The 21,359-nt window shown below is 45.6% G+C and overlaps 1 protein-coding gene across 1 annotated transcript in view; it reads right to left on the bottom strand.

Moving 5' to 3' along the window:
• mical2b (microtubule associated monooxygenase, calponin and LIM domain containing 2b) overlaps window positions 1-21,359 on the bottom strand; it is a 41,225-nt gene that overhangs the window by 6,077 nt on the left and 13,789 nt on the right. The window contains 19 exon segments of the mRNA XM_048257019.1: window positions 256-920; window positions 922-1,217; window positions 1,534-1,649; window positions 2,471-2,533; window positions 3,285-3,367; window positions 3,879-4,011; window positions 7,913-7,991; window positions 8,307-8,371; window positions 8,518-8,704; window positions 15,054-15,161; window positions 15,365-15,436; window positions 15,603-15,697; window positions 16,450-16,649; window positions 17,353-17,500; window positions 18,247-18,331; window positions 18,559-18,685; window positions 18,824-18,939; window positions 19,397-19,654; window positions 20,887-20,987. Of these exon segments, the coding sequence (XP_048112976.1) occupies window positions 256-920; window positions 922-1,217; window positions 1,534-1,649; window positions 2,471-2,533; window positions 3,285-3,367; window positions 3,879-4,011; window positions 7,913-7,991; window positions 8,307-8,371; window positions 8,518-8,704; window positions 15,054-15,161; window positions 15,365-15,436; window positions 15,603-15,697; window positions 16,450-16,649; window positions 17,353-17,500; window positions 18,247-18,331; window positions 18,559-18,685; window positions 18,824-18,939; window positions 19,397-19,654; window positions 20,887-20,987 (2,997 nt within the window).

The raw sequence follows: 21,359 nt of genomic DNA, 5'->3' as shown, positions 1-21,359 counted from the left end.
GTGGGACAATTCATTTGCATAACAAATACACTGTGATGCAGTGAGCACTTGTTTAAGCATTACGTGTTTTTGATTGCCTCAATCTCCACATATTTTAACTACATTTTTCCATTCATGCACTCATTAAACTGGATGAAAACAAGTCACACTCTGATCTGTCTTCATGATAGGTGCTCTGTGTGCATTTGGTGTTGACATTTTGTGACAACAGCAAGAGCATGAAATAAATCATCTCAACAGAGGGCATTTTGTCACCTTTGTTCCTGAATTTGGAGAGGATGGTCCAGATGTCCTTATCCTTGCTGTCCTCTTGCCCTTTCCTTCCTCCTTTCCCTCCGTCCACCTCATCCCTGTTCCTTACGCGGAGCGAGGAGAAGAAGTTGAGCTTGCGGCGAGGCAGGAAGGCCATGTCGTCTTTGGAGCCGGAGGTGGGGGGCTTGGAGCTCAGGGCCACCTGCTGCAGCAGCATGGTCAGCTCGCTGCCCCTCCTCTGCTCGCCGTGGCCGTTCTCCGTGGCGGTGGAGACATTCTCTTGCTGCTGCTGCTCTCCCTCTCCAGGGAAGGCCGCCAGCTGGCTCTGGGACGCAGGCCCCAACACGGAGTCCACCAAACTGATGGAGCCTCCGGGTAAGGACAGCGGCCTGGCCTTAGGCACACGGTTGGTCCTCCGAACCACGTTAGCGCCGCTAGACGCCTCCTTATGGCTGGACCCCTCCTTATGGCTGGACCCTCCGGAGATGCTCTTCCGGAGGACACTGGCCCATATTTGGAAGGTGGACTGAGGCGACGCAGGTGTGGGTTCTGGCGTCGGTGTCGTCTTCGGGGCGGACTCGGGCTTTCCACCCGTCGGCAGTGCTGAAGGCCCGCGGGGGACCCTTCCTGAGGTCCGACGGCTTAGAGGAGTCTTCTGAGGGCTCCACGTCCCAGTTGAGCAGCTTCTCCTTCTCATTCGAAGAAAGGAGGAGCCTCCTTTTGGGACTGACTGAGGAGTCAGGCCGCTGCTGCTGTTCCTGGTCCTTCTCCTGCTGCCCAGGCTGCAGCTGGGACGAGCAGGCTGAGGAGGAGGAGGAGGAGGAGGAGGAGGTGGTGAGGCTGGGGTCAGGCCTCTCTGGAAGGCCCTGGCTGTTGTCGGTGAGAGTGGGCACTTCAGTCTGTGCTGGGCACTTCTCCTCGATGGACAGGGAGCCAGCATGTTTTTCAGATGTAGATGAGGAGGCCTGAGCCAAACAAACACAAGTCCCATCCATCACCACATCAAACAAAATGAGTTACCAGCATGAGCAACACCTGCTCCATTTACATCACTGGCTACTTGTTCTAAAAAAAGCTAAGATTGAGACAAATGAAATTAGCAAGCATAATTTTTTACAACAAATACATTTAATTTACAATATGTATATGACATAAATCACTTTTGTTTTCAACTCAACAAAACGGAACTGACTTTGTACTAACAATACCCGCCACATACTGACAATATAATGTGGGACATTTATAAAGAACCAACAGAAGGTGCTTCACAAAACAACAAACCTGCTTTTCAGGCTGGTGAATCTCTTCAAAGTCGGACTCTCCATCTTCTGCGAGGCCCTGCTGCTTGTCGGCAGCTCTTCCGCGGGCGAATGTCTTCACCAGGATCAGTGGTAGCGCTGGGGGACAGAGAGGGAAGACAAGCCAAATGAATGACCGGTTGCTAATGAGCAGCATGCCCAAGCTGAGTGCAGAAAAACCCAGGAAGCCATGGCATGGTAATGCAAAGAGCCATCACAATGGCCACACAGCACAAATAATGCATGCAAACTTTATGTGTGGTGCAGTTGGACAGCCATCAGTGCTTGTATATGAGAACAGGGCATGGATTTGATGCAGGGCATTCATAATGCATGAGAATGCTACCAGTGCCATTGTTGTGGATTTTTCAATTCATCTCAGGACAACAAATAGCTCACTATTCCCATAAGGTTCTTGAGAGCCTGGCAATAATACACAGCCTCATAAGAACAGACCCTCATTTCCACTGCAGAGATGACTGGCTCCCTCTAGTGAAATACGCATTTTTTTTTTTATTGTTCATAAGTCAATGGAAGAATCCCGAATACAAAATGACTATTGTTCAGTCAGTATAAAGGCAATGGAAATGAACACATCTCGGTCATAACTACACATTAAATCCTCTGCTGTCGCAACTTAAAACTGTAAGCTTTGTTCTAATGTCCGCCCATCAGGTAAGTAACGCACTGATGCAAGCGAGATCTGGTGTACACCAGTGGCAGGAGTACTTTAGACCGAGGTGTCCCAGTGTGGGATTAATCTTATTAATAGCCCTGTAAAAGTGGACATGTGAGTGAATTGCACTAATCCAGAGGGCATGTTCCAGAGCACGATCACTGGCCTCACAGGGCAGACACACTGTGAGTGGAGCCGTACACTAGGGGGCGTATGAGAGCTGCACTGCACTGCTAATACTCACTGGCCCGAATTTTTCTTCTCCAGTAGTTGTTCTTATTGGCACCCTTAGAAGCAGGACCGTGGCCTGGAGAGCGAGAGAGAGAGACAGAGAGACAGAGAGACAGAGAGACAGACAGAAAGACAGACAGAGAGAGAGAGAGGGGTGTAATTAAAAAGGTTGGTTGGATATGTATGCAATCATAACTTGGGCTTGGAAACATTTTTTTAAAACTGCAACGTGATCTAGTTGTGGGACAACAGGAGTTCAAAAACAAGACTGCAGACTTAGAAAAGCCCTGCTGGTAACAAGCACTGAGGAAAACAAAGTTTTTTCAGCTATGGTGGTCTGAAAGCAGTCACACACCATTAGACTGATTATAGTTACTTAAAGTATCTTTCACACTATTAAAATAACAACCTTTTTAAAGTGACACCATCAGGGTGAATGACATCCACAGACACTGACACACACCCACAAACACACAGAGATGCAGCTTCGGTGCATTTCTCCCTGTTCTGAACAGAATGTTCAGCTTAGCTCCATGCAGAACAGAACAGGGGTGGCTGCAGAGGCCAAGAAAAACACACATCTAATGTGAAGGAATGACTGGCGACCACTCCCTCCCTTTTTAAGGGAGTGTAATAGGGGAGTGGGACGCGCACAGAGACAGTGTGAGGAGGTGGAAGACTCGTCTACACCAAACACACCAGATGTGAAGCTAGCTGTGGATGTGGCAGGTTTGAGAACCTGAGTCTATATGGCTGTTGCTGTTGAAGGTTAGGTCAAGAGTAAGAGGAGAGCCAGTGAAGTTTGGCCAGAGGGTGCAGAGACTTACCCTTGGCCTCTTCTGACAGCGAGCTGCAGCTGGTAGATCCAGAATCAGAGGACTGAAGGGAAAATGGTTCTGACGTCTGACACCTAGCATAGCACACACACACACACACACACACACACACAAACACGAAGGATGGCACAGACAATTTGGAAAATGAAATCCTACTTCAGGACAATAAATATTTAGCCCAAGGACATTTAAACGACATGCCGTGGATATACTCTAGGCCTTGAATTTCTCTTCTCATGTAACCACAGTACAGCTACAGAACTCCGTGTATAGCTGTACCATTTCATACGATTTTAATCCAAAGCTTTAAATAAAAGATTGGATAAGAATGGGAAGCTGTACAACAGAGTCTCTGTTAAATTTCTGGCAACAAGTCCATCATTTCTCTCTCATTGTGTGTGTGTGTGTGTGTGTGTGTGTATACCCTTGAACCTGTAAAAACTCAAGATAGATTTAATCTTTAAACTACTGGATTATTCAGAAGATTTGATTCCCAATGTAACTTGACATAAAAGTGGAATTAAATAAAGGATATAAAGCGTGTAAGTCACAATGAGATCTAAAGAGGCAATCCTGCTAACTTACTCCATGGTGGACCCAGGCTGGTCCATTTCTAGCTGAGGGTCCTCTGGTAGCTCAGCCACCATGATTGGGTCCAGCCAGGCCTTCTGTGCTCCTTTGCTTGGGCCATCAGAAGTCGTATGCTGTTGTGGGACTCCTGAAAAAAAGTCACAAACATATCACTAAAAGCTCAAGCTGTGGCGTCAGCTGAAGTATCAACAGAAACACTAACTTGATACAGCCATAATGGCTTACAGATCAAATGGAGTCAGATCTACACACACACAAACAAACAGACACAATATTCTACAGTTAAAAGGTTGGGAAAGAATTGATCACATAGGGGTAACATCCAAAGAGAACAAACTAACCTATTATCCTATTGTTCTTTTTCTATACATTTACTGACCTACAGTACATATTCTACCATTATGTAAGTAAGACCTGTTTGATGGCAAGAGGGAACTGAACTGAAAACATAGAAATGCAGAGACATTTAACACTGTACCATGAGAAACCAAATGAAATATAAATAGACAAATATATACCATCAATAAATGAACATATTAGAAAATAAATACATTAATAAATCAATACACAAATTCCAGGATTTAAATAATATTGACAATATTAATTGAATTGAATAATTAATAAATAAATACATAAATAAATTCCATGGTAGAAATAATATTGGCAATATTAATTGAATGGAGTTCTAAATAAATAAATAAGTAAATTTAAATAACGCTTACAGTAGCAACATGAGGAAGCTGTATGGAAATGCTAAGGAGCTGCGATCTGAAATCAATTAAAAGGAATCCATCTAGCAGTAATATACCACAGAAATTCATGGTCAACACTACTTAATACTTTAGCAGTGCTTTGGAGGACAATTTGTTAAGTGGTTTGAGAGGCATGGAGACACAGGATGTTGACACTCTGCACCGTGCAACATACAGCCTGTTCAGAACCTTCAGTCTCTGACTTTTAACCTCAAATAAAAGGGAACCTATGCATGGCAAGAATGCTTCAGTGGTTTGATGTACTCTAACCATGCATTTAGGGTTTTGAATTCAGGAATGGCTTTAAGTGTGGAAAAACTTAGTGTCACCTTGAGATGCTTTACATGATTCTGAAACCCTTGTTGCCCAGCCTGGGATCCTCTTCATTCATACGGTACTCTAAAGTATGTTTATTGGATTGTATTATTGGAGATCGTGTCATACTGGGGTGGTGGGAGGGGGATAATGCAGTGGTGCTCCACCGCAGAGGAGAGAGAGAGCAGTTTACTTTAATGTGAACTGGCCTGTTTATGTGCAAAACTGTAAACTGGCGCTGAGGATCTGGTCATCTTGAACACTTTTGAGCTGAAACAGAATCTGATATGTTTAAAACAGATGAACTGGAAATGCTGAAGGTCCACAAAAATGATAAAAAAAATAAAAATAATAATAATAATAATAATAATAATAATAATAATAATAATCAGTGAACACTGCAGACCATTTGAAGCATACTAAACTGATCAACTCGTGAGTGATTGGTCAAGTAAATAAAACCAAAATAAAAGGGGAGAGATGGAGAAGACCCCAGAAACAGACCAAGGTGAGAGTGAGAGAAGGAGGCTGAAGGGTAGTCGTAACCGTGGGAACAGAGTCACAGTAGCACTGGGTCTAATGTACAGGTAAGGAGACCAAATCAAGGGCATTATTATCGCCATTAAACCAGGGGAGGACTCACCGGGGCTATACGGAAAAGCCTGATCCTGAAGCCTGATGATTGCTATGATCTAATTAAAGGTTATTTTGCCTTTTATCATGTTAATTTAGCAGTTACTTTTAAAGCAGATAAGCCATTTATACTAGTAATGCTTTAGCAAATAGATGGTCATGGGCTTACATGGACATGAACTTGAGAGTGCGGGCCTGATGAAATGCATAAACAGCTCAAATTTGAATAAAGAGGAGGAAACAAGAGTTATGTATTAAAAAGGATTTATTCTTTTTAACTTACAGGCTTTCAATACGATAAATTAAGCAAAGATCATTTACCTAAGAAATGTACAGTGTGGCAGATGAAGTCTTATAAATATAGCAAAAAGAGAACATTTGCATGATCCAAGCCCTCTGGATTGTCTTGATTTTAATTTAAAAAAGTGCAAAAAACTAGAATTCTCCAGCAGGTACCAAGCTCAGTTTTTCCTCTAAGAGGAGGAGCAAGACAAGTCTCCGTTGTGGGACTGAGTGGGGAGATAAGCATCTTCTAGAGTGGAACATTCAACAGGGACAAACAAAGAGAGAAAAAAAAACAAAACATTTGTTATTTCAAGGGAAAAAAGGGGGCCTAATAGTTCTGCCACAAAAATAGGCTCCACAGGCTATAGAGAGCATGCGGAGATTCGCATTGGCGTAGTGTTTCCGTTAGTAGCGTTAGCTTGGATGCAGTGAGGGGACAAACACAAATTTGCCTAATTTTTGGAGACACTGTGACAAGGGGCATCAAGACTTCCATACACAAGACCCATGCGGAGTTCTCGACAACAAACTGATTAAAGAGAGGATTATTAGGGGCCAAGAGGAGAGCTACTGGTCAAGCCACAGACACACAAGTGATCATGTGACCCCATTCACCTTCCTGCAGGCACGATTCAGCCAATCAGAGACTGTAGCATTGGAAACTTGCAACAGACTACACAAGAGACAGGACAGACTGGAAGGACTGGGAAGAATAGAAGAATTGAAGAGAGCAATAAACATGAAAAGATGAGATGTTACAGAAAAAAAGAAGAAATACTTTGATTCAAGACCTAGTAGGTCTTACTGTAACCTCTATCTGGCAGTGCTTTGTACCACAGTCTAAAAATACAAATTCAGCACCGGCAATCAAATGCAGCATGCTTGCGGAGAAAAAAAAAAAAAAAAAAAAAAAAAAAAAAAAAAAAAAGGAGCTCCCCAGAAAACATACTACACAGATAGACCAAGTCAGAGTGAACACAGGCACTCAGAGTAGTGCACTGCCCACACTAAAATACTGCATTGTCTGGTTTGGTCACGAACATGTCTGGATTGTCACAACCAAAAAAGACAAATTCAATTTCACAGAGCTGAACAAATCTTTGGCAGGAAAAATAACACAGATTAAGCTACTTCCAGCCTAGTGGAACACATTGTTCACATTGCCATTCAACATTTTTCAAAAAGGGAAAAAATGGGCTTCCAATAGTCCTCAAAAGCTCATTGGTTACCAAAAAAAATAAACAAACCAAAAAACATGAATACTGTTTGGCATTTCCATTGCACACACAAAACACTGTGAGACAGTGAGTACCATTACATAAACCATTATTTTACATGCAGTTAGTACCTCTTTCCAAAGCAAGACAAAGCAAAGGCAAATAGCACAGACCTGCACTGTGCTTCCAGGTAAAGTGCTCTCAGTGCTTCCTTTGGTTTTACAAGAGTCCTTGTTTAACTTAAAAAAAGAAAACCAGACACACATACCTGGCAAAATACTGATTGGTGGGCTGGAACCACTGGACAGGCTTGGTTATGCAAAACCATTTCAACACTGTTGGCCATTACATGGAAACACCTTTGCGACATTTCAGGGGCAGCAGGTTTCTTTATGTTGTTAGGTTTAAAAACACAAACAAACCAAACCAAACAAAACGCCACTGTGTTAGGGATCTGGGTGCGCTGGAGCCCAAGCTGGACTGCAGGGGAGGGGCGGCGTAGGGGTGGCTGCCCGCCTCTACTGCAGCACCTGCTGGGCCAGCGACTGAGCCAGGGTCTGGGGTGGGGGCGCAGGGGTTAGCGACGGCGGCTCCTCCATGCGGAACATCTGGGCCAGCACGTCATGCAGGCCGGCCAGCAGGGGCATGCCCAGGCTCAGCAGCATGTACAGGAAGCCGTAGTCGTCCTGGTGCTCCAGCAGGTGCTGCCGCGTCACCCGCACCGCCCCGAGCACCTGGCGGCCCAGGCGACAGGGTGCGCCCAGGAGCAACACCACCAGCCACCGTGGCCAGGACATGGCCGCCCTAAACAAGGAACTCAGGGTACCTGAAGACTGGCCCTGCAGATCGTCGGTGGACGAGCACAGCACACCGCCGTCAAGCGAAGATGTCCCGGTCCCCTCCGACTGCGAGAAAGACACACACACACACACACACACAAATCACAGATCAGACAAGTGAAACTTACAGCAACTAGGAATAGTTCACAGGTATTCATAACAATATATCATTTATGGTCATCATGACATGAATTTTTAAATCAAATAATATAATTAGAATTTTGACCAGGAATGTCTATAATTTAATATGGCTAGAAGGGTCTGTAGTGAACTTTTCCTTTATTACTCCATATTAGCCATAGAAAACTAGATAAAAATAAATCATTGCAGGTACATGATGGTTAAGTATGTACGACAAGGAGTTTATGAAGAGGTCATTACCACTCGTCCTCGGTTCTTGTTGTTGGCTAAATACTGAGAGTAGTGCAACTTGCAGTAGAACTTGCCTGAAATATGAGAACATAAACAATGGCAATTCATGGTTATTTCCTTCAGATAATAAACAACTCCATTTGCAGATCAGTGTGTGTGTGTGTGTGTGTGTGTGTGTGTGTGTGTGCGTGCCACGGTCAGTGTTTAGCTCTAAACATACCGTGACCGGTGTTGAAGGCATGGCCACCCAGTCGCAATGTGCACAGGCAGTCTTCGCAGCGGAAGCACTCGCGGTGGAAGAAGTAGCCCTCGGCACTCAGGCGCTCCATCACGTACACCCGCTTCTTGCACGAGTGGCACACGTCGCTCCCGCCCACGCCCATCGGGAACTCCTTCCGCGTCGTACCCTGTTGTGGTGACACGACACACACACACAGACGCTAAACACACAGCCAGGAAAGGTGCTACTGGCCAAGGTTGCGGAAACGTTAGTACAGCTGTACTGTCCACACACACACACACAGAGACGGTGTCAATGTGATGCTGTGGAGTAGCGACCTCAACATTAGTAAGCTATGCTTTATGAAAAAAAAGAAAAGGCACCAAGTACCTACATGGATTGGAGTTATTAGATCCCCTCATCAAGGGGAAAACACAATAGCTGATAATTCTATCAAAGAGCTGGCAGCATCAGTATTTGGTCAAAAATGGTGACTAAATACTGACCACTGTTCAAGCTACATCTCCCCCAAAGGGGTTGCTTAGTTGACTGGTACTACATTGCTCTACATAGGTGAGCCAGAGGCACATTTGGTTGGGTTTACCCCTGTTGATTTTGGGCGCCTCCCTTGGAGCCACACCTGCGGACAGTATCGCAATACCCACAATGAGCCTTCATTGTCTGGTTCCCTGCTGACTTCACATACAAGAAAATGCAAAACACCATAATAAAGCATCTCATGAAGACTCCTCATCCTCTTGCCCCCCTCCACCCCCAGAGCAACAAAAGAAAAGCCCTCTGGATAACACAAGGACTTTGCATGCAGGCACATGAGGGAGCACAAGCAACCTGGGGGCCATTTTAGATATAGTTCACTTTTCCCTGGTGCCATCGCAGACTATCAACCCAAACTACAGACTATGTGTGCCAAACCTTTGTATTGCGTGTGACTTCAGCTGTGTCAGGACAAACAGGCATGGCCTGCTTCTTAACTCAAAAGCAAGACCACCTGGTACATTGCAATGAAATTAACTTTCACTATCCAAAGCAAAGGCATGGCATGTCGTTATACCATTTTGCAGCGTCACTGGTCATGCGGTCATATATCTGTGGCCTTACCGGTGAGAGTGCTGTGTTGGCAGCTTTGGGCCTATGGTCAGTCTCATAGAGGATGGCCAGAGTCTCAGCCTTAGCGCCTATCACAGAAGAGACCTTCCCCACTGTCCTCTACCACCACACACACCCACCAACAGAGAGGACGGGGGAGACAAGGGGAGAGGAGGAAACACACAGATACAAACACACACATCAGAAGAACCAGTGGGAAGAAAAGAAAACAAACACAGACACGATGGGACTACAGTAGCAGTACAAAGAGGAGGCGATGGAGAGGCAGCACTAGCAGGTGAGACAGTGAAGGAGAACAGGACAGAAAGGCCATGCGTTCCAACCTTGGAAACAGTGAAGGAGAACAGAAAAGCCATGCGTTCCAACCTTGGACATGCCATTGAATTTAGCACAGCCATGCATCTAGGATGAGTTTCATGAATGTACATGTGGCCTGCAATGCCTGATGGTTTCATTCAGACCTCAAACTAAACAGGTTTCATTCTGACCACACTGCATTGTTAGTCTGATGTGAAAGGTATGCTGTGTGGGTTGTCTTTAGTGTCTAGTATTACACGGCTCTTCATAATGCTGCAGAATGCTTCATTCAATTGAATGGGCCTTCCAAACTTTTAGTGGTCTGCTATTTTGTCGATAACAGACCGTTGCTAAGGATACCAGACCGCGGTCAAGGAAAATGTTCATGTCTATTCACGTCCATCACATCTTTCACGTCATATATTCACATCTTTCATATCTCTCTGCAAGTAGTCCGGTCACTTCTTGCATTGCATCTAAAGACTGTTTGATTAAAGTTCAGCGTGTGTTCCAAACTATTAGTTTCTGCAAAAGCCACGATGAAACGGTAACAAATATTGTTATGGTCATATCATGTGGAGTTAGAGCAAGTAGCTGTGTAATAAGCGGGATAACGTATAGAACGCTGGTCTTTATCGGAAAATAAGTCCCGACAGGGCGAACAGGACCCAGACGCGCCAGCGGACCAGCGTTCTATACATGATCCCTTACGTATTTCTACATTACTCTGCAATGTGTCTGCAAATGCATCCGGGGGGATGGGGTATACATAGCCATGCAGTTACCACCTCTTAACCAAGTGTCTATAACGCATACATTATTTCAGGAACTTCAAACATGCCATCCATGCAGTGGCTCTACCTGTTTGTGAGAACTGGAGGTTTCTGCGTGATTGTTTTCAGATAAATGGATTTGACTAAGACCACGCTCACATAATGAGGCACTTCCATTGCACTAAAACCAATGAAACAACACTTATTTCAAAAACTAAAGAACTAGTTCTTCAGTAATAATGTATTTCCATAGAAACAGAAACTGAAGGCGATGCGCATACTCTCCCTTCCAGTAAGTTCAGGAGTATGTCTAATAATCACCACTAATAACTTCCTGTATATTTCAGTGTTTGAACTGTAACTATAAAGGTAGTATTGTACAGCAGGAAGAGACAGGATTGCTGGGGGCACTGCGATAATTCTTTGTTTAGTAACTCTGAAATGAAAGTGACTAGTGTTTATTTCTTAAATGAATCCCAGCCAAGTATAGCAGCTTCATCCACACAGTTATGTCTAAGCGTCTGATTCTTTTACCTGCTTCGAGGGCTCAGGTGTGGCTGGGGTGAGAGGGAGACAGGACAGGGTGGAGGAGACGTGGAGAGAGTTGGTGGAGGGGCTCTCAGGAGGAGAAGGGTTGGAGGCAGGGGTGGGAGAATAGGTAGGCGTAAAGACCTGTTTTTATTTTTCAGAAGAGAGGAAAAGGGTAAGAGAGGCAAAAAGGAAGACGGGCTATGAAAGCAGTTTGGACAGCACATGCCAAACTGACCAGGGGAGACGGGGGTGGAGACGGGGGAGAGTCATGAATATAAGTATTAACATCACTACAGAACAGAAGAGCCATTGATCAGCACTTAGTTCCCCTTACCGCCCCCGCCTTGTGTGCTCCATGCACTGATTCATATCTTTATGTTTTGGAATGACAGCACCCAGTAGAGAGTGAGAGGGAGAGAGGGAGAAAGAGAGAAAGAGAGAAAGAAAGGGAGAGCAAAATAAATACAAAAAAGTGAGTGAGGGGCAGTGAGTGACTCACAAGGATGAAGGAAGGGAGGACATTGGACAGTGGACTCAAGCTGTGTCAGGGCCAGTTAACGGCATCCTAATTAGTTCCATTTGAAAAGAGCAGAGTCCAAACAAACAAACGAAGCGAGCGACAGCCTCCACTTCATTCAAGAACTTTTAATTGGATAAGTAGAGAGCACGCCGCCACACAACACAGCAATGCGGCCAAAGAAAGAAGCTGGAAACATAGTGAGATAGAGATAGAGATAGAGATAGAGATAGAGATAGAAGTGCTCATGTAACACATCATATATTTAAGTTTAAATTGAGCGTACGTGCATTCTGACACTGGGCTAAATTACTGCCAGCCCAAACACAAAAACATCATAAACAAACATCAGTAGGTGCATCACTAATGAAACCAAACGGGCTAGATGTGGTCATAATAAATAGGAATTTCTCACAGGACGCATGCCAAAACCAGGACCTAAAGCTGGTCAGTGAATGTGAGGTCTGAGGTCAGTCACAAGTGGTTCGTGGATGCTAGGAGAGGACACCACACACAGGCAAGGGGCACCATGCAATCACCTTGACCCGAGCGACTTCACCAGGGGAACATGGAGAACAGGTGCTGAGCCCTCTCCTTTATGCTCTTTCTAGTGAACTCCCTAGCGCTTAGGGTCTTTGCTTTCCTCTGCAGAGCGGCCGGGAGGGAGGGAGGGAGGGAGGGAAAAAGAGAGGGAGGATGAGGAAAGAGGGAAGCACACGTGAGGAAAGGAACAGAGAGGTGAAAAAACAAACCACTGCTTTCAGCCAAGCCAGAATGGGAGATTACCGTGCGCAGACCCAAACACTGTTGCCATTAAGAGACGCTTTACAAATGATTTAGATTTGCAAACAATGCTGATTTGTTTGTGGATTGTTTTTTAAGTAGCCTTTGCTTTCTACATCAGTGGACAAGGGCTAGGACATTATGACGACCTTGCATGACCCAGGATAAGTGTTGATGCCAAAATGTGCAGGAGCAAAGACGGTTACATAACTGGTTTCTCTCTAAGGCAACTTTACATTAACCTTTACTTTTCCGTACGGAGTGGAGGTGAACACATGAGTGAGAGGGTGAATCCCTAATATACAGTGTACAGGCTCTAGTGAACACAGGGTCCGATTCTAACACTGCATGCTGATCACCTGTTCAATTTCGTCCTCCAGGTGCTGCTGCCGCTGGTGCATGTCAGACAGAGCTGGAGTGCGGAGGGAGCAGGAGGAGGGCAGAGATGAAGACGAGGAGGAAGAAGAGGAGGAGGAAGAGGAGGAGGAGGAGGAGGAGGAGGGCCAGTCTGGGTAGGCCGCATCACCCGAGCCCTCTGCTGGAGGGACTACCTGTGGAACTCTGAGAGGAATGATGGAGTGTATGTACTGAGACTGAGGACTGGAGCCACACGCAGGGCTGGGACTGGGACTGGGGCTACGGGGATATGAGGAGCTTGGGCTGGCTTTGGGACCCTGGGGCGAGGAGCCCGCCGACAGGAGCCTCAAGTAGATAGACGGCTGCAGGCAGAGGGACAACAACACAGAGGAATGAGTGAGCAAAGGAGGAGTCCACATAGACACCAGCAGAGGGCGTCATTCAGCGCACATCACACCAAGGGCAGTTGGCATTAGTGGAACCTGGGCATGGAGGGAGAGGGGGTGGGGTACCTCTGATAAAGGGTTTTTGATCTGATGGTGTTAGCTGGATTACAGCAGCTTTATTAAGGGCATCTGAGGTGAACTGGGGGCTTAATGGGACGGTCTGCAAGTGTGGCCGTCTTGGCTGCTAATTGACAGTCTGTACGGGCCGGAGGAGTTAACGTTACCTGCCACTTGGGCTTGGGAGGAGGTGAGGGAGGAGGGGGTTGGTCCTTGGGCTTGGCAAAGCGGGGATTCTCGGTCCAGTCCAGCGTGGTAGGCCGGGGAGGGGGGGACTCGGAGGAATCAGTGTCCGAATCAGACTCCGACTGACACGCGCACACACACACACACACGGAACATCAGACAGACCAGGAAATGAGGAAACAAGATAACAGAAGCAAGACAGGTATGCAGAACAGAGAGGAAAAATGCAAGAGAGCAAGAGATGAATATCGCTGGACATTTGAGCCGCTCTATGAGAGGCACTTTAAGACTGATCTCTAAACATGGCTCAGTAAGGAGAGATTCTCTGAATCCATATGATCCCCACGGTGAACCTGTGACCGTAGTAACCTTTGACCTCCACCGTAACTTTAAAAACACCTTCTCCATTCAGCTTAAGGACCATGTGTACATCTGAGTACTCATGCATGACCCACATCCTGCGTAATCCTGTAATTAAAGGTTAGACGCCTCCAGCGGTCACCGCTAATCCGGCATGCGCTGGAAGCAACAAGGACATAGCGTAAAACGGACACTGACCAATGCTGTAATGGACTTACACAACCACTGTATTGAAAGTAACAGTTCAGGAAGCAAAACAATTCACTTTATAACAGTGAAGGGAACTGAGACGGTACCAGAAAAAATAAGGAAACTCCTCAACTGAACTTTACAAAAGTAAAATACGCTTTTGTCAAGCCAAAGCTTTTTGCACAGCTAAACACTAGCTCTCTACTGAACCACCACAAGTCTTTCTATTCCCTAAACATTATATGATGATCACCTCACTTGTTCCTCTGCTATATCAGTTCTCAAACTCAGCCATTGTCTACACAACTCCTTTATGTGGTTGAGGGTCACATCAGAAGGAAAAAACTGATTGACCACACTGCTCTTTCTCTACATAATAGGATCATTAGAAAATCCTTTAGCCTTCATACTGTGGAGAAAGTGGGAGTCTGTTTCTTCCATCACACCGGCCATGGGGAAGACACCCAGCCTGTACACACTTCCTAAAGTACTGTACCCTTAGTCCTCAGGCGGACCGCCAGGTGGGGGAGTAGCAAAGCAGCGGACACAGCATATTCTTACCACACAAAAGGAGCCATTCACCAGGGATTATGCTCCCTGTTAAGTTTCAGAATGGGATTGGAGAGCATTTCACTCAAATCCCCCAACCCTTTAATACAGGGAACCTGAGCTTCAGACTGTACTTGTACTGCACTGCACGGCCATTCACATTGTTTTTTCCCCCCTCTCCGCTGTTTTGATCCAAGGAAAAAAAAAAAAAAAAAAAAAAGACTACGGAGTGCACTAGGAAGAAGATTGCTGATCAAACTTATCTGGCATAGGTGGCACTGTTGGGTGCTCCGCGTGTGTAGTTTGTGGGAGCAGGGGGTGGGGGAGTATGAGCGTGCTCAAAGGATGGGAAGGTGAGCTCACCTGTTTGCGTGGAAGCCCGCCGGAGGCGTTCTCCTCAAACTTGGCCCGCAAGTGCGCCATAGAACGAACTGAGCCCTCTGCAGAGGAGTTCGCCTGACCGGTTAACAGCTGAAAGGAAAGCAAACAAACACACACACACACACACACACACTCAATCACTTGGAGGCCACTGACTGCAGCAGAACTCATCAGCTGTTCATAAGAATGAAGATCAGTTCACATCAAACGTGGGTATGTGTATCTCTAGTGCATTTGTGGCATAGCTTTGATGATGTAAGTTACTGTAACTCAACAGTCCAAAGAGCACACACCTCGTCCAAATAGCTGCAGTTCCGTCTCCGTTTAGCATTCTGGGAGTCGTTGTCTTCCAGCTTCTTCTTGTCCTATACATAAAAAAAATGACAAACATTCATGCTTTTCCTTTTTCCTATATATACACACATATACATATATATATATATTTTTTTTATTACCGTTATTTATTTATTTATTTATGTTTTAGAGCTGGTGGTCATTCAAAGGCCTCAGACAGGCTTAGCCTCGACCTACCTTTGGAATCCTCTTTCGTGGCTGTGTGAGGTTCATTAGGTTGTTAGACTTGGATGAATAGTGTTCATTGTTTTCATCCTTTTCCCTGGCAGCACCTGTAAACAACCACGTCAGTATCTTGCCATGACTTTCGGATATTTGATAGATCTAATTATGCAAGCCCAATGTAAAAAAGAAAACAATTTTAGCCTTCAAAGATACTGTAACTAACTGTAAATCATAATACAATTTTTTTTATATAAGTTTTATGTGATAACAATATTAACAATATATGTGATGCAATATTAACCTCCTGTTTTTTAAATAGTGAAATCATAGCATTACACCAGTACACTACGCTTGTGGGCAAATGGCGAAGGCACTCTACACGCCTAGTCCTCTTGCTGTGTAAGATGACCCACGCAGGGGCCTGCTTGCATATTTCAGATACCAAACTTTCATAACTCTAACCACTAGCCTTGCACAACAAGCAATTCTATCTGGTCTACCGGATTAAAAAGGCCTATGCATAGCGCTGAAACTCATTTGACATGCCATGCCATAATGTCCCATGTATACATGGATGGCATTATGCATGGATGCTTACTAAGACACTGATGGTCTGACGACACTGCAAATGCTTCTCCTTGTATTAACACCTATGTGCACACCCTAGCAGTAACAACAGACAGGGCAACAAGGTCAATACACTCAGGAAATGGGGAGAGTTCTCTTAGACTGGGGATACAGAGGTGTTAAACTGAGGGAGGGAATGTGTGTGTGTGTGTGTGTGTGTGTGTGTGTGTGTGTGTGTGTGTGTGTGTGTGTGTGAGTGAGAGAGGAGAGAGAGAGAGAGGGAGGGTCATACCAGAGGCTCTCAGGGAGGCACTGTAGAATTTCTCGTAGAACTTGGAGAGGTAGAGCACCATGATGAGCTTGTCGGGCCCCTGCACGACAGCCATCTCCTTGCCCGTGGTCACAGGCTGGATGCCCAGCTCTCGCTCGGCCACGTCGAACGCCAGCTGGTTGTTGGCCTCCGAATCCGCCTCATTCAGGGATTCGAAGTCACTGGGGGCAGGAAAAGTCAAGCCCGAGGCAAATTAGATTAGTGCTGCCACCCGGTTGCATTTTCAGGGTGAGCTGTTGTGAGGTGCTGTGTGAGGGCAAACAAAATGTCTGCTGAATGGAAGAGTGGTGTGCATGTCATGGTACCCATGGTTACGAGTGGTGTTATCTTTCCGCCAACTGTCATGCCACCATAACTGATTGACATTATTTCTGTTTAATCACATCTAGATGTGACAAGGCTGGGGAGAGAGAGAGAGAGAGAGAGAGAAAGAAAGAAAGACTGAAGAGAGAGAGAGGGACTGAAGGAGACAAAGTGAGATTGAACTGGAGAAATGACATAACTGTGTACACTGAGGCCCAGCATGAGGTCATAAGAAGCCAAGTTACAGCACACCCTGATGTTTATTTTCACACAGGTAAGATAAGAGGGGTATGAGAGCAGGCTCAGACACAAACCCAGACTTCAGACCTCTACACAGACCTCAGTCAGCAAGCTCATAAACTACACTCCCAAATCTCAAGCTCAAACGTCTTGAACCTGCTTTAATGTTGAGAACATATCTAATGTTCTCTGACTCAAATATGACACTTTCCTTCCACAAAATATGATTTCCCTCTGACTGCCTTCCATATTTGAGTGTGTATAGGTAGTGTGAGTGTGAGTGTGAATGTGTATGGTGAATGAGTGAGTAAGTGTGCTCACATAAGCTCCGGTCTGAAGTGGTGGATGAGGGCACACAGGGCCAAGCCACTCTTCCAGGAGGAGCTGAGGTCAGTGACCTCCACAGCGCGGTAGCCTTGAGTCTGTTTCTGGCACCAGGACAGCAGTCGGCTGGGCCTGATCTCGGATTCTGTGAACAAGCACCACAATTACATACTTCCCTATCAACTTCTGCTGTTTACAACAGTGCTGCAAATGAATGACTGAATTAAACATATTCCAACCAATCTAAATGTGGCACAATATAATCAGTAAACCAACTGAGATGAAGGGAAATGCAACCTAACCTTAGAGAATAAACAAAAAGAACAACTTCCATGCATACAAAAGCACTTCAAAGCTTGTATTTTTACAGATCTCCCTGATTAGACTGCCGGGTCTATAACAGAGATCAAATTGCAGAGAGCGGCAGCACATTTTCTGACCAGGCTAGGCTGACCTGGCCTCCTGTAACACTAGCATTGTGATATCATTGTGCTGGATGGGCGTGCCAGACGGGAACAGTGATAAGGCATTGTGTGCACATTGACGGGGCATCCAGGTGAAACCAGCTGTCCCATACACCACAGATCAGGTGACCATTAGGACATACCAGCATAGGCAAACAAAGCACAGCTCTGGCCTAATGAGGGCACCACCAATATGGACACAGAGGGAGAATGTAGCACTAGCAGAGGGTTTCTGTTGTGGGTTTCTAATGAGCTACATGGCAGAGATGAAGGGTGTCGCCTGAGTGCTATGACTCCTTAATTATAATTATAAAACATGCCCAAGGATGACAGACACATAGCAGCACAGCCTCCTCAGTCAGAGTCCCTGCCTGGCATTAACAGACAAAGAGGTAAGTTCAACTTGCGGGCTTCAGCGGTCACTCACCTCTACGTTTCACAGATCTGCGGACAGCAGCACCCCGCTCCAGCAAACTCGAGTCCTGCTCACCATTAATGTACAGATGCTTTACCTAGAGAGGGGAAAAGGAAGAATGGAATGAAGGAAAGATCACATAGTAGAAAAGAAAATGCAATTCCATACTCACTATTTATTTTAACAAATTAATTTCATTTTTTATCCCTTTTTTAGTTACAGTTACCCATCTAGCACAGCCAGAGGTGATGGTAAGACTAAAATCTACGGCCTTGGAGGTTCACTCCCTAAGAGGCTTAACGAGACCATTCAAGCCAGACTCACCTGATGCGGCCGCACACAGCTGGAGTTGAGGTTTGGGTACCGTGTCGCTGGGTCTATCGTGTACTGTTCGAGATTCTTTGAAATGTTCTCTGGAGTGGTTTGTGGGAGCAGCCTGTAGAGGCTTTCCCTATGCAACAATGAGACGGAAAAATTTTAGCTTAATGTCAAAGTCCATATGAAGCCCCAGCGCTGTACAAGTCACAATGATGAAGTATATTTGTGCATTTTGACCAGTGAGGTGTTCATGCTGGTGGTGTCTGTTCACCTCTCAGAGAGGATGTCCAGCGGGGATTTCCCCTGTGCCCAGCCTTGCACCATCCAGGCCGTGTCAAAGGCAGCCAGGAACCCGCGAGCGCAGCCCGTCCCCATGGGCCAGAAGGGCTGCACAGAAAACATCATCAGTCGACGCAGCCCCAGCACACACAGACACACACATTACTACATACACTTTGCTTAAGCCTGAACATTCACAAGCATATTCTGTCCATGAGCATTTCCTCATGCATTGTGCAGTAGTGTTCAGTATGGTTGAAAGTCCTTAGGTAAAATCAAATGAAGTGTCCTTTCCACTTTTGTCCATGCACTTTCTAAGCTTACTTTACACCACAAAAGGGATATCGGCCTTTCCTGTTAACACGCAAGTACAGTCTTGACTTGACACAGTATGACTTGACATGGGCTGAATAATTTGAGCAAACCTTATGTCAACATTGCATAAGAGTGCATTCCTGCCCTAGCTTATGGCATGATATTTGATAGAATCCTAGTTCTAGGCCTAGTGCTATTACAATGGTTGGGGACACACAGCAGCACCCAACTAGTTTTAGATCCCCCTTACCTCTAGTAGACTGTCCCCTACCAGGGCAACGAGTAGTTGATGTCCGGCCTTCTCGCGGATGAGCGCCGCATTCTCCGATGCGTACATGCAGGTGAAGTCGAACATGGCCACGTCAGGCTGGCTGTAATGGTTGATGGCATAGTCCAGAGAGGGCAGCTGGTAGTTGGTGCCAAAGTCGGCGGCCTCACGGGCGTAGGACAGCAGGGCCTCCTGGTTGACGTTGTCATTGCTTAGCAGCTTCTCAGTTTCAATATAGTCCTGCAGGCCAGAGAAATACATGATCATTCATGATGTGAACACCAGTTAATTCAAACTGCTGCTGGGTGAGAGGCTAATTCAGACTCACAGTGGTCATCAAATTAAATGCATTAGGGTCAACTTCAGAAGTATTGTAAACACCACCTTTTCAAGTTTGCACAAAGTTATGCATTAATCAGTTAAAGTGGTGTTAAGTCTTTGCATGAATAGATCTGATTATGTTAATTCATCCACATGTGCACATTTAAATGGGCCATTTGTGAAAAAAAAAAAAAAGGATTTCACTAACCACAACGATCATAGATTTAATACACTTTTAATACACACATTTAGATCAATGTCCCCACTGTGTGTGTGAAGTTGCGGTCATTACAAGGACCACTGGGTTTTTATTGCAGCGATGCTTCAATCTTTGGATCTGAAGGCTGGCGTAGCCTTACAGCAAGCTCAGGTGCAGTTTATATTCACAAGAGCAGAAGTGAAACCACACAGGCACAGACACAGGCACAGGCACAGGCACAGGCACAGACACAGGCACAGGCACAGGCACAGGCACAGGCTTGACATAAGAATTGAAAATGAGACACCTGGGACCATAAAGCCCTACTTAAGCAAATGAGTACAAAGTGGTAGAGGCAGAGGATTGCTTTGAGAATGGAATAACAGAACCCTTCCTGATCGGGTTTCATCTAATGATCATCTAAACTCACACACTCACTCATCAATCCCTAATCGCCTCAGAGTTCATAACACCCTCTGAGTCATCATGCACGCACTCTCAGGCCAGCACCTGCTGCTCCAGAGGTCACACACATAAGCAGACAGAGACAGAGACAGAGACAGAGACAGAGACAGAGACAGAGACAGACAGAGACAGAGAAATATATGCACACACACACCACCTGATGTAGCGAGTGATCATGCTATCCTAGGGAAGTCTAATGAAATGCAACCATTCTATTGAGCACCCCCACACACACACAGGCAAGCTGCCAATTGTGCCACAGCCACAATTCTGGTGCCACGCCGTCATGCTATATCTATTCTGACAGCTTCCATTGTCCACACTGCCACCACCCAAACTTGGAAGGCCAAGCCAAGGAAGACACACACACAGACACGTGGGACTTGCTAGATAGCTTTAGTAAAAGTACCAGGGAACCTGGCTGAGAGAGGGTTATATTTTCATAACAGTGATGGACATGGAGCAGTGTGGTGGGATTGCTACTCACATGTATAATGACCCCCTTATCCAGAAGACTCTGTTTCTTTGCCGTCATCACAAAATAGTGAGTGTCGTCCTTGTAGTACACAATGTTCTCCAGATCAATACCTGCCGTAACAAAAACAGACACACACTCAGTAACATTTATGAGGCAATGTCTATATTAAGGCACCTGATCTATTTAGCTGTTCCAGTTCACACCACTGAGGTCATTAAGGGTGTACTGATGGCAGACAAATTCCACTGGCACAAATCAGACTTATATCAGAGGGCCCCATTCTAGCGCATGTCTAGCCTGCAAGGAACCACCTTACATGAGTCTGGACAGGCAGGAACAAACACTTCATATCTCTGAATCGCAAGCACTTCAAACATGAAACTGCACCCTTACCATCCCTCATATAGAAATAGTTTAATGGCACGGTACTGGATGTTCTATACATCCCTTTTTCAGCAACTCTATTTCTTCCTGATAGCAGT

The sequence above is a fragment of the Alosa alosa genome, chromosome 11 (genome assembly GCF_017589495.1).
Source record: "Alosa alosa isolate M-15738 ecotype Scorff River chromosome 11, AALO_Geno_1.1, whole genome shotgun sequence".
Classification (NCBI taxonomy): Eukaryota; Metazoa; Chordata; class Actinopteri; order Clupeiformes; family Clupeidae; genus Alosa; species Alosa alosa.
Note: the sequence above shows the minus strand (reverse complement) of the source record. Positions and strands in the feature narration are given on the sequence as shown.